The following is a 12,475-nucleotide window of genomic DNA, read 5'->3' on the forward strand; positions in this document are numbered from 1 at the left end:
GTGAACAGAAAGGCACTGGAGCGACAAACCGCCCTTGCTGTCTCTGCCTGGCCGGTTCCTCTCTAACCCTATTCTCTGCCTCTAACCATATTACGGGGGCTAAGTCACTGGCTTACTAGTGCTCTTCCATGCCGTCCCTAGGAGGGGTGCATCACTTGAGTGGGTTGAGTCACTGACGTGATCTACCTGGCCAGGTTGGCGCCCCCCTCGTGTTCATGCAGTGGGGGAGATCTTCGTGGGCTATACTCAGCCTTCTCTCAGGGTAGTAGGTTGGTGGTTGAAGATATCCCTCTAGTGGTATGGGGGCTGTGCTTTGGCAAAGTGAGTGGGGTTATATCCTGCCTGTTTGGCCCTGTCCGGGCGTATCGCCGGACAGGGCCACAGTGTCTCCCGACCCCTCCTGTCTCAGCCTCCAGTATTTATGCTGCAATAGTTTATGTGTCGGGGGGCTAAGGTCAGTCTGTTATATCTGGAGTATTTCTCCTTTCTTATCCGGTGTCCTGTTTGAATTTAAGTATGCTCTCTCTAATTCTCTCTCTTTTTCTCTCTTTCTCTCTCTCTTCTCTCTGAGGACCTGAGCCCTAGGATCATGCCTCAGAACTACCTGGCCTGATGACTCCTTGCTGTCCCCAGTCCACCTGCTCATGCTGCTGCTCCAGTTTAAACTGTTCTGCCTGCGGCTATGGAACCCTGATATGTTCTCTGGACGTGCTACCTTGTCCTGGACCTGCTGTTTTGGACTCTCTACCGCACCTGCTGTCTCTAACTCTGAATTATCGGCTATGAAAAGCCAACTGACATTTACTCCTGAAGTGCTGACCTGTTGCACCCTCTACAACAACTGTGATTATTATTATCTGACCCTGCTGGTCATCTATGAATGTTTGAGCATCTTGGCCCTGTTCTGTTATAATTTCCACCAGAGATTTAGGCTGGGTTTCTGTACAGCACTTTGTGACATCGGCTGATGTAAAAAGGGCTTCATAAATACATTTGAGTGATTGATTGATTAATTGAATAAGTCTTATGTTCAGGTAGGTATTTATTTTGTAATAGAACAGCATATAGGACATTTTAATCGTTTTTAATAGTTACATTCTGTTTCAGAACGTTTTCTCCATGCTGAACATGAACCTGGCTTTGGTGGGCACTTTGGTCTTAGAGGCAGGGAAAAACACACATACCCTCTTTAATACGATAAATTCCTACTTCACATTCCTACCTGATAGCGTTACTTTCTTTCCCGTTGACATATCCTCTCAGAATTCAACCCAGGCTATTTGAATATTGGTTCAAAGGACTTCCAATAGGTGATTTCCAAGAACTTCCCCCAATGTATCAAAATAGCTTCTGCAAATCAGTACCTGGAATAGTTCAAAATAATTGAACGAAATGAGTTAGGTCTTCCCAGCACAGTGCCTTCTCTTTAAAAGTCTTTCAATGCCGCCACCAACTTGTATGTCACATAAATGTGGGTATCATTTATCATATTTAGCACAATTACAAGCGTTACCAGGAATGAATATCAGGAAAAGTACAATAAAGAAATGGGCATGGTCTTTTAAATGCAAGACCCTTGTGTAACCGAGGTGATTCAGTGCCTTGGCCTGAGACTTGAAGACTTGCGTTAGCTCCCGGAGCTATTGCCTTTTTAGCTCAGAGAGCTTACACAGTCTTATGGCCTTCATACCACCCAGGTTCAAACCCTGTCTTAGATCATGTAGTCGGAGCAGGGGTATCTATATTTAGAAAAATACAACATTTATTAATTGGTTACACCAACCAGATAGACACTAGATAAAGTTTGTTCTAACAGAAGGTGCTAGATAGAACAAGTCAAACCAATCTTCCAAGGTCCAACAACAGCAATTTGATCATAGACAATATTTTAGGCAAGAGGACAAAAAAACTACATTGATCGAACCAATAAAACACTAGAAACAACAAGACAGAGGGCCATTTTTCCAGACACATTTTAGGCCTAAGGTTAGTCCTGGACTACATGTTTGATAGACTCCCCATGTGCTTCTTAGGATTTGGCTTAATCTGTGTCCGGAAAAGTTCTAGCTCAGTCAATATTGCAGTATTTGTTTCAGTAGTGTTTACAGGCCTCCAAACTGTTTGACCCCTCCGGTCTGCTGTCCGTCCCCCGCCGTGATCCTGTTGGTGGGGATGATCTTCATGGTAGTCTCCTTCATGGAGTACCAGCGGCTGTGCCACGTGGCCCAGATGATGCCATTGTCGTAGCCTGACTCGCCGGCGTCCTTCTCCGTGTACTTCCCACCTACGGATGGAAAGACGGAAAGGCAGAGGTGTCAATGAAAAGTTTGTTACAAGTAAGAAAATCACAGTGTTTGGACCGACTCATAAATGTGGCCTTCTTGGAAAGTTAACATTAAAAATGTCAGAGAACCCCCCCCCCCAAAAAACTAACATTGGTATAGGCTGTTAGTGATTTGCATACATGTATAACTGTAGTATGGTTCATGTTACTTGGAGAATAGTATTCTTTCAACGGAAAAATGCAAGAACGCGCACGTGTGTGTGTGAGAGTGTGCAGGTGTCTGTGTACGTGCGTGTCCTTACCCTGGTAATATTTCCCATTGAGGTGGGCGGCGTGGCATCGGTTCATCCACCAACCGGAGCCGTCCTGCATAGCACAGTTACCCTGGAACTTGTCGTTGTCCTTGTCGCTGGTACTAAACTGCATGCCGTTGTGAGACGTGTAGAACTTGTCGCTGGGGTCATCTCCGAAGTCAAAGCCGTCGAACGCATCCCCCGCGTCACCGCCAAAGTAGTAGGCGTAGGTCAGGCGGTACATGTCGATTTCTGGCCCCACTTTGAACATGGCGTAGTCGGCATACCTAAAGAAAGAAAATACATTTAATTATTAGCAATTTTTTACGTGTGTGGTTTTATTGAATAAATAAGACAGTGAGAAGAAGACAACAAAGGTAGGAGCGGTGCAGGTCAGAAAGGCATTGGGTTGGATTTGAACCCATGCCTACTGTGGTGCATATGCCTGTGTCCATGACACTAAGCACTAGACCACACAGGCGACAAGTATTAATATAAAATGGAAACCCAGCCGCAGGCTGCCCAGTGGTGCGAGCTTACTAGACGAGCTAAATGCCTTTTATGCTCGCTTCGAGGCAAGTAACATTGAATCATGCATGAGAGCACCAGCCAATCCGGATGACTGTGTGATCACGCTCTCACTAGCCAATGTGAGAAAGACCTTTAAACAGGTCAACATTCACAAAGCCGCGGGGCCAGATGTATTACCAGGATGTGTACTCAAAGCATGCGCGGACACACTGGCAAGTGTCTTCACCGACATTTTCAACCCTGACCGAGTCTGTAATACCTACGTACATGTTTCAAGCAGACCGCCATAGTCCCTGTGCCCAAGGAAGTGAAGGTAACCTGCCTAAATGATTACCGCCCCATAGCAATCACATTGGTAGCCATGAAGTGCTTTGAAAGGTTGATCATGGCTCACATCAACACCATCACCCCAGAAACCCAAGACCCACTCCAATTCACATACCGCCCCAACATATCCACAGATGACTCAATCTCAATCGCACTCCACACTGCCCTTTCCCACCTGGACAAAAGGAACACCTATGTGAGTATGCTGTTCATTGACTACAGCTCAGCATTCAACACCATAGTGCCCACAAAGTTCATCACTAAGCGAAGGAACCTGGGACTAAACGCCTCCCTCTGCAACTGGATCCTGGACTTCCTGACGGGCCGCCCCCAGGTGGTAAGGGTAGGCAACAACACATCTGCCACACTCATCCTCAGCACTGGGGCCCCTCAGGGGTGCATGCTTAGTCCCCTTCTGTACTCCCTGTTCACCCACGACTGCGTGGCCAAATACGACTCCAACACCATCATTAAGTTTGCTGATGACACAACAGTGGTAGGCCTGATAACCGACAACGATGAGACAGCCTATAGGGAGGAGGTCAGAGACCTGGCAGTGTGGTGCCAGGACAACAACCTCTCCCTCAATGTGAGTAAGACAAAGGAGCTGATCGTGGACTACAGGAAAAGGAGAGCCGAACAGGCCCACATTAACATCAACGGGGCTGTAGTGGAGCGAGTTGAGAGTTTCAAGTTCCTTGGTGTCCACATCACCAACTAACTTTCATGGTCCAAACACACCAAGACAGTCGTGAAGAAGGCATGACAACACCTTTTCCCCCTCAGGAGACTGAAAAGATTTGGCATGGGTCCCCAGATCCTCAAAAAGTTCTACAGCTGCACCATCGAGAGTATCCTGACCGGTTGAATCACCGCCTGGTATGGCAACTGCTCGGCGTCTGACCGTAAGGTGCTACAGATGGTAGTGCGTACGGCCCGGTAAGTCACTGGGGCCAAGCTTCCTGCCATCCAGGATCTAGGTATATAATAGGCGGTGTCAGAGGAAGGCCCAAAAAATTGTCAAAGACTCCAGTCACCCAAGTCATAGACTGTTCTCTGTGCTGCCGCATGGCAAGCGGTACCGGAGCACCAAGTCTAGGACCAAAACAGCTTCTACCCCCAAGCCATCAGACTGCTGAACAATTAATCAAATGGCCACCCGGAATATTTACACTGACACGGCCACCCCCCCCACCCCTTTGTTTTTACACTGCTGCTACTTGCTGTTTATTATCTATGCATAGTCACTTTACCCCTACCTACATGTACAAAATAACTTGACTAACCTGTACCCCCACACATTGACTCGGTACTCCATGTATATAGCCTCGTTATTGTCCTTTTTTATTGTGTTACCTTTCATTTTAATTTTACTATTTAGTAAATATTTTCTTAACTCTTTCTTGAACTGCATTGTTGGATATTAAGGGCTTGTAAAGTAAGCATTTTACCTTAAGGTCTACACCTGTTGTAGCATGTGACAAATAACATGTGATTCATTTTGATTTGAAGAGTGGAAAAACATGCTATTTTGAAGTTAGTCACCTCACCAAGAAAAGGCTTACTGCTGCGTATTTCCACAATTCCTCATTAAAAAAATGGCACTTAATGGCACTAAATATTTCAGCACTAAATATATTAAAGGGGCGAATCCTAACTTGGCCTTAAATCAAATTTCAACTTAGTCTCCTATTGACATTATGACTAAGTGAAAATTTGGCTTGCTGAAGTTAAGATTTGACCTTAAATATTTCATTAATTTAGTGGAGAGAATTGCGCTAGTAAATGTGTCATATAGGCAAGACCAATGATGCCAAGCCCCCAATAACTTTGAGGGGGAATTGATAATAGCGAAATACAGTATTTATAGCATTTTTAAAGCGTGAAACCTAGACACCACAGAATTGGATTGGTAAGCATCCCAGGGGGTCAAGTTGGTTGCAATGATGTCATTGTAACATCCTTTGCAACGGGTTGGAGTGACATCATTGGAACCAGTTTACCTGCTGGGATAAGTCTGAGCTGTTCCTACTATATTTTGAACACCATTTTCTATTCAGTTTGAGGAATGTAGGCCCTAAGCGTGCACTAGTAGTAGGCTTAGTAGAGCATTTAGTAGTACGTACTTCTTGTTGCCCACCCAGTCGGTGAGCTCGATCCTCAGCACGTATGGGATGGAGGACTGGGTGGAGAGCAGGTGCATCTTCTCGTTGCCCAGCCAGAACTCGGTGGTGTCATCTGGGCTCAGGTAGCCGAAGCCCTCCTTATACTGGACCCAGTCCTTGTTGAAGTCCACGCTGCCATCACGTCTCTGTGGAGATATATGTTGGACGGTGGTTATGATAAGAATACAGTATGTGGTTACAACCAGGTTTGGGTCAATACCATTTCACTTTAGTCAATCTGGAAACTGAAATCCCAAATTGGAATGTTTACTTCCTGAAATAGAATTGTCCCCAACCCTGGTTCCAACTTCCAATGGCTCAGTGGGTTGGAGCATGGTGGGGTTGGGGGTTTGAATCCTGCATGAGCCAACCATAATGAACACACGTACCCTCTGCAGGACGGTAAAGCCGCGGCCGAAGCTGTCAATCTCGCAGTAGACCAGGAACTCCTCCTTAGCCTTCAGTGGCTTCACGTAGTACAGACCGCTGGTTTTGGCACCCTTGTTGGCAATATCCTGGCAATCTAATACGAGAAAAACAACATGTCATGATCATGTTGATATGTGTTAATAACAAAGACTACTGTTCCCACAAGGCAATGCGCTATGCACAACGGTTTTGTAGTGTTTTGATTCTGCTTTTAGCCTGTTCCAGATGGAAATGAGCTCTGGCTCTATTACCTTGCTGATTATGCTCTTATGATCTTGTGCATTGCTGATTATTGTCCCTTGTCCCTGGTAAAGATCCACTCTGTGGTATTTTATTAACAGCTGTTTTTTGATCATTTAAATTAAAGCTATACCTATTTATGGAAGAATATTTCATAAATGCCAATAAATTTAATAATTGAACTAATCTAAAGTGCATCCATATAACTGGATTGATACCCCTTGCTTAAAGAATATCACTTATAAATGCCAACAAATGATATGAACAAATTAATTCATTAACCATTGCTAAAGTACATCCAAATAACTGGATTGGGACAAATCGGCTCAGCCTCTATTGATTGATGCCTTTGATTGGCTTCGGACTCAACACGCAACAAGGACAAACGACGGGTAGAGTGAATTCTCCAGGAGCAGGGTTGAGTAACCTCTGATGAACTGGGGATCGACCTGCAGAACGCTGCAGATTTTACCTTTCCCTGTGGTGGGTTTGATTTCCACAGTATCCTTGCAGGGATCTTTGCATTTCTGATCCAGCTGAATGGACATCTGTTTGAGGTCTAACATCCTCTTCTTGTTGGATTCCAGTATCCCCTGGAGTTGACTGAGCAAAAGAGGGGAACAGATTGAAAATGTTTCTCAGGTGTCGCGGATATAAACTTAGATTGCGGTTTATATTGTAGGTCAGTGGGTGCATGACTTGACTATCAATGTGTTTTAAGTACATAGCATTTGACACCTGTACCCTTAGTCCTGGTATTTCCAGGTAATTCGTCTCCAGCAGGCAAAACTGGTTGAAATGATTGTAATATCATTGACTGGTTTCAACCAGCTTTAGCCGCTGAGAGACATACGAGCATGGGGGTCAATTCCAATTGAATGGCAATCAATTCCAGAAGTCAATTGCTCTCCTAAGGAGAAGTTCCATGTCCAATTCTAAGTGAATTGAGACCAAATTAGATTCTGATGTAAAAAAAAAAGAACAGAAAAAGAAGGACTTACTATATTTGCTCCTCCTGTGAGACGATGGTCTTCTCAAAGCGCAGGACATCATCCAGTATGCTGGCTGACCTTTTATAGTGGACGTCTGTGGAACAATCACAATACCTGCTTCAGTTACAGTAACCTACATGAATTACCAGAGTCTATAGTTCTTTTACAATTAGCTTAATACCTGGGTGTCTTCAGTAGGGCAAACTGTAGAAAAACATTTTTTCAAAGGAAAACAAAAAAATACGTGCTCTTATTGGACGAGTTCAGACAGTATCTCCCGGATTCACTCTGTTTCAAAATGTTTTCTCCCTATTGAACACAACCCTGACAAAGGTTATAGACAAACTGTTTGTGAAGTGATGTAAACTAAATCACATAGACATGAAAAGCGGAGTGTGCCTCATCGATGTACTTCTTGAAAGTTTCGACTTTTCTGCTACTGACATCCCCACTTCTTAGCACCACATCTAATAGTGTTGATTTTCGTGTTAGCTAGTTTAACACAGTCAAATAGCCCAAGATACAGAAAAGTCAATTACCTCCACCAGACTTCTGATGTTGTGTTGCCGAATCCTTCATATAGGTGACTTTCTCTGTGGCCCCCGTGGTAAGGTTGGTTATTCTATCCAGGATGTCCTCCATTTCATCAAGGTCCTTGTCCACCACCGGCTTGTACTTGTTGAGGTAGTCAGCCACGCCACATGTCGTCGGGCAGTACTTGCCCTACAACAGACACAGAACACGGATGCTTTCATTTGAACACTCTGTGAGAGATGTGTCTGTGTTGCAAAGGACACCCTATTCCCTCTATAGTGCGCTGCCTTTTGACCAGGGCCCGTTGATCTTTGGTCAAAAGTAGAGCCCTTTATACGGAACAGAGTGCCATTTGTGACACATATTCACAACATATTGTTATACTGTGACATTGGATGTGTTGAGCATTGGACATTTTCATTGGATTCAAAGAAACTACTAAATGTTTAATTACATGTGTTCTTAAAGAGGCACCAACAAAATTGGTTGTAATAACCCAGAATCAACTACATATCATATGCGCGTGGGGACTATAATTTAGCAACAACTCAATCTAAATAACAATGTCAATAAGCATACAGTACAAAGAGGATGAAATAGCAAGATGGAGGATTTCTTCCTGTACACACACACCACTTAATGAGTGGAGTAGAGTACATCGGTGCATCCCATCTACAATCATACTTACAAATCCGTCCCTTGGTGTGCAGTCCTCGGAATAGTCTCCCCTCATCTGCTGTGGAACAGAAGCAAAACAGCACAGTCTGTTATCTTAGTAGATGCTACTGTACCTACTGTTTATGGAGAACACTGTTTATGAGAGAACACACCTTCGTTTGAAAGAGGTTCATTGAAATGTGACACTTACTGCAGAGGAGAGGGAGAATAGCAAAAGAACGCCTGCGGCTGTGGACAAAAGTGAAGGAGCCATGTTGCTAGTCTTTGGTGCACCAGTTGTGGTGTTGTACAGTTGGCCCCTGACGGTGTATTTATCTGATCAAGGTCCTCCTTCCTGCAGCAGATAAGGGGTCCGCGTGTAAACAGAACCGGGTCATCCAACTCATGTCCTAGTAGATGACTCAATGTTGGGACAAAATTATGACTCAAATGTCCTACTTCTCATAATTTCCCAGATGTGACTGGGATTGATTGACAGGTGTGGTGTGGTTCCTTCCACGGCTTTTTTGATCACAGGGAAAGTCGTGGGCAGCAGGATCGTGTGGTGAACTTCGTTGGGGTCAAAACAACACTGGGTCAATCATGCCATATCATTACCTTGCAAATTCCACTCAAACCAGTATAAAACATATGACAAGATACTGCATTAGATATTATATTAGAGTGCTATCTAAATAAAATTGTCTACAATTAGTGAGTCCCCTTTAAGTTTCTTTTAGGACTGCAATCACTCCCTCAAGTTACAGTCCTCCACCATTTGTCTGTTTCTGTGTGAGTGATACACTATATACACAAAAGTATGTGGACACCCCTTCAAATTAGTGGATCCAGCTATTTCAGACATGCCCGTTGCTGACAGGTGTCGAACACACAGCTATGCAATCTCCATAGACAAACATTGGCAGTGGAATGGCTTTACTGAAGAGCTCAGTGACTTTCAACGTGGCACTGTCATGGGATGCCACCTTTCCTTCATCAAATGTCTGCCCTGCTAGAGCTGCCCCGGTTTTTTAAATATTTTTTTTATTTCACCTTTATTTAACCAGGTAGGCTAGTTGAGAACAAGTTCTCATTTGCAACTGCGACCTGGCCAAGATAAAGCATAGCAGTGTGAACAGACAACACAGAGTTACACATGGAGTAAACAATTAACAAGTCAATAACACAGTAGAAAAAAAAGGGGGAGTCTATATACAATGTGTGTAAAAGGCATGAGGAGGTAGGCGAATAATTAAAATTTTGCAGATTAACACTGGAGTGATAAATGATCAGATGGTCATGTACAGGTAGAGATATTGGTGTGCAAAAGAGCAGAAAAGTAAATAAAGAAAAACAGTATGGGGATGAGGTAGGTGAAGATGGGTGGGCTATTTACCAATAGACTATGTACAGCTGCAGCGATCGGTTAGCTGCTCAGATAGTTGATGTTTGAAGTTGGTGAGGGAGATAAAAGTCTCCAACTTCAGCGATTTTTGCCTTTCGTTCCAGTCACAGGCAGCAGAGTACTGGAACGAAAGGCGGCCAAATGAGGTGTTGGCTTTAGGGATGATCAGTGAGATACACCTGCTGGAGCGCGTGCTACGGATGGGTGTTGCCATCGTGACCAGTGAACTGAGATAAGGCGGAGCTTTACCTAGCATGAACTTGTAGATGACCTGGAGACAGTGGGTCTGGCGACGAATATGTAGCGAGGGCCAGCCGACTAGAGCATACAAGTCGCAGTGGTGGGTGGTATAAGGTGCTTTAGTGGCAAAACGGATGGCACTGTGATAGACTGCATCCAGTTTGCTGAGTAGAGTGTTGGAAGCCATTTTGTAGATGACATCGCCGAAGTCGAGGATCGGTAGGATAGTCAGTTTTACTAGGGTAAGCTTGGCGGCGTGAGTGAAGGAGGCTTTGTTGCGGAATAGAAAGCCGACTCTTGATTTGATTTTCGATTGGAGATGTTTGATATGAGTCTGGAAGGAGAGTTTGCAGTCTAGCCAGACACCTAGGTACTTATAGATGTCCACATATTCAAGGTCGGAACCATCCAGGGTGGTGATGCTAGTCGGGCATGCGGGTGCAGGCAGCGATCGGTCAACTGTAAGCACTGCTATTGTGAAGTGGAAAAGTCTAGGAGCAACAACTCAAAGTCGTTGGCCACACAAGCTCACAGAACAGGACCACCGAGTGTTGGTGTGTAAAAATCAATGCCAGGTATTGGCTGGAGTGGTGTAAAGCTCGCCGCCATTGGACACTGGAGCATTGGAAACGCTTTCTCTGGAGTGATGAATCACGCTTCACCATCTGGCAGTCTGACGTACGAATCAGGGTTTGGCGGATGCCAGGAGAACGCTACCTGCCCCAATGCATAGGGCAAACTTTAAAGTTTGGTGGAGGAGGAATAATGGTCTGGGGCTGTTTTTCATACTTCGGGCTAGGCCCCTTAGTTCCAGTGAAGGGAAATCTTAATGCTACAGCATACAATAACATTCTAGATGATTCTGTGCTTCCAACTGCATGACAACGCCCGGGTGGACAAAGCATGGTCCATACAGAAGTGGTTTGTCGAGATCGATGTGGAAGAACTTGACTGGCCCCACCGAACACCTTTGGGATGAATTGGAACGCCCAACTGCGAGCCAGGCCTAATCGCCCAACATCAGTGCCCGACCTCACTAATGCTCTTGTGGCATTAGTTATGCTCCAACATTTAGTGGAAAGCCTCCCCAGAATAGCGGAGGCTGTTTTAACAGCAAAGGGGGGGACCAACTCCATATTAATGTCAACGATTTTGGAATTAGATGCTCGGCAAGCCAAGCAGGCGCCCACATACTTTTGGTCATGTAGTGTATAAGCTTTGTTTGTGAACAATGCATTTGTAAACAAGGGCTGTATAACCTTAAAACATTGTTAAAACTATCATTTGGACATTATGGATGGCCAGTCCTTTCATCCATAGCTCTGTCTATGAATTTGAATGTGCCTCAGTTACTTTTTATTTTCACTTGAGTATTTTTTTAAAAAAATAGTAGTAATTGTACATCTACTTGTAATAAAATGTCCTTAAAGTAACAGTACTTCTGCTTGAGTAGGATATTTCAGTACTCTTTCCACCCCAGGGAATGACCCTTTGTCAGTAGTGGGGCGGGCAAATTGGTCCTACTCCAACCGTGGCTGCATTTCCTAGGATAACCACCAGTGGGAGTTGAGCTACCGTGATCTGAGGAACACTGGAGAGGCCATACAATTCAGGTGTAGGGTGAAGTTGCCTCTAGACACTGATCTGGGGTTATTTTAGAATTTTCCACACTAATGGTAAAGGTTAGGATTGGGGGAGGCGAAGCAGATCCTAGACCTGTGTCGAGGGGAAACTTCACCCAGGAGCTACAATTTAAGACAACGTTGTCTATACTATAACAGCCTCAGTTAGGGCCTCAGCTCCTTACAGACAGTTACAAAAAGATTCCTACAACCCTTCTTTCTGCAGACATAGAAAAATAGGAAGCGTTACCACAAACATGCTTCTTACCGACGAAGCGTTACCACAAACATGCTTCTTACCGACGTTGAAATTATAGGAAGCGTTACCACAAACATGCTTCTTACCGACGTTGAAATTATAGGAAGCGTTACCACAAACATGCTTCTTACCGACGTTGAAATTATAGGAAGCGTTACCACAAACATGCTTCTTACCGACGTTGAAATTATAGGAAGCGTTACCACAAACATGCTTCTTACCGACGTTGAAATGATAGGAAGCGTTACCACAAACATGCTTCTTACCGACGTTGAAATGATAGGAAGCGTTACCACAAACATGCTTCTTACCGACGTTGAAAAATAGGAAACATTTTCACAACCATTCTCAGCTTCTTACAGACAGTGAAAAAGAGGAAACGTTCCCACAACCATTAAGAGGCCTGTGAATCACAGCATGACAGAGAAATCTATTTTAACCGGTCAATCTATCCGAATGAGAGTTGTTTAAGCCTATAAAGTGAATCAAACTTAATG

The 12,475-nt window shown here is 44.4% G+C and overlaps 1 protein-coding gene across 2 annotated transcripts; it reads right to left on the bottom strand.

Moving 5' to 3' along the window:
• Nucleotides 1-1,416: 1,416 nt before the first annotated feature.
• On the bottom strand, nucleotides 1,417-8,780 carry LOC115145790 (fibrinogen gamma chain-like). Of its 2 annotated transcripts, none has more exons than XM_029687301.2 (9): nucleotides 8,664-8,780; nucleotides 8,484-8,528; nucleotides 7,801-7,984; nucleotides 7,271-7,355; nucleotides 6,742-6,872; nucleotides 5,990-6,123; nucleotides 5,562-5,746; nucleotides 2,587-2,864; nucleotides 1,417-2,284 (listed from the first exon to the last, which is right to left on the bottom strand). In XM_029687301.2, the coding sequence occupies exons 1-9, from the start codon at nucleotides 8,724-8,726 to the stop codon at nucleotides 2,103-2,105; spliced, it is 1,287 nt and encodes a 428-aa protein (XP_029543161.1). In that variant the 5' UTR covers nucleotides 8,727-8,780; the 3' UTR covers nucleotides 1,417-2,102. The 2 variants fall into 2 exon arrangements, with proteins under 2 accessions (XP_029543161.1, XP_029543160.1); XM_029687300.2 differs by having other exon boundaries at nucleotides 8,484-8,531; nucleotides 8,664-8,779.
• Nucleotides 8,781-12,475: the final 3,695 nt, after the last annotated feature.

Source organism: Oncorhynchus nerka, linkage group LG18, assembly GCF_034236695.1.
Source record: "Oncorhynchus nerka isolate Pitt River linkage group LG18, Oner_Uvic_2.0, whole genome shotgun sequence".
Lineage (NCBI taxonomy): Eukaryota > Metazoa > Chordata > Actinopteri > Salmoniformes > Salmonidae > Oncorhynchus > Oncorhynchus nerka.

Coding starts and splice junctions, on each gene's coding strand:
- LOC115145790 (XM_029687300.2), bottom strand. CDS start 8,726: ATGGCTCCTTCACTTTTGTCCACAGCCGCAGGCGTTCTTTTGCTATTC. Junction 7,985..8,483: donor GCACACCAAGGGACGGATTT/GTAAGTATGATT, acceptor TGTCTGTTGTAG/GGCAAGTACTGCCCGACGAC. Junction 6,124..6,741: donor CAAACCCACCACAGGGAAAG/GTAAAATCTGCA, acceptor TTCTCGTATTAG/ATTGCCAGGATATTGCCAAC.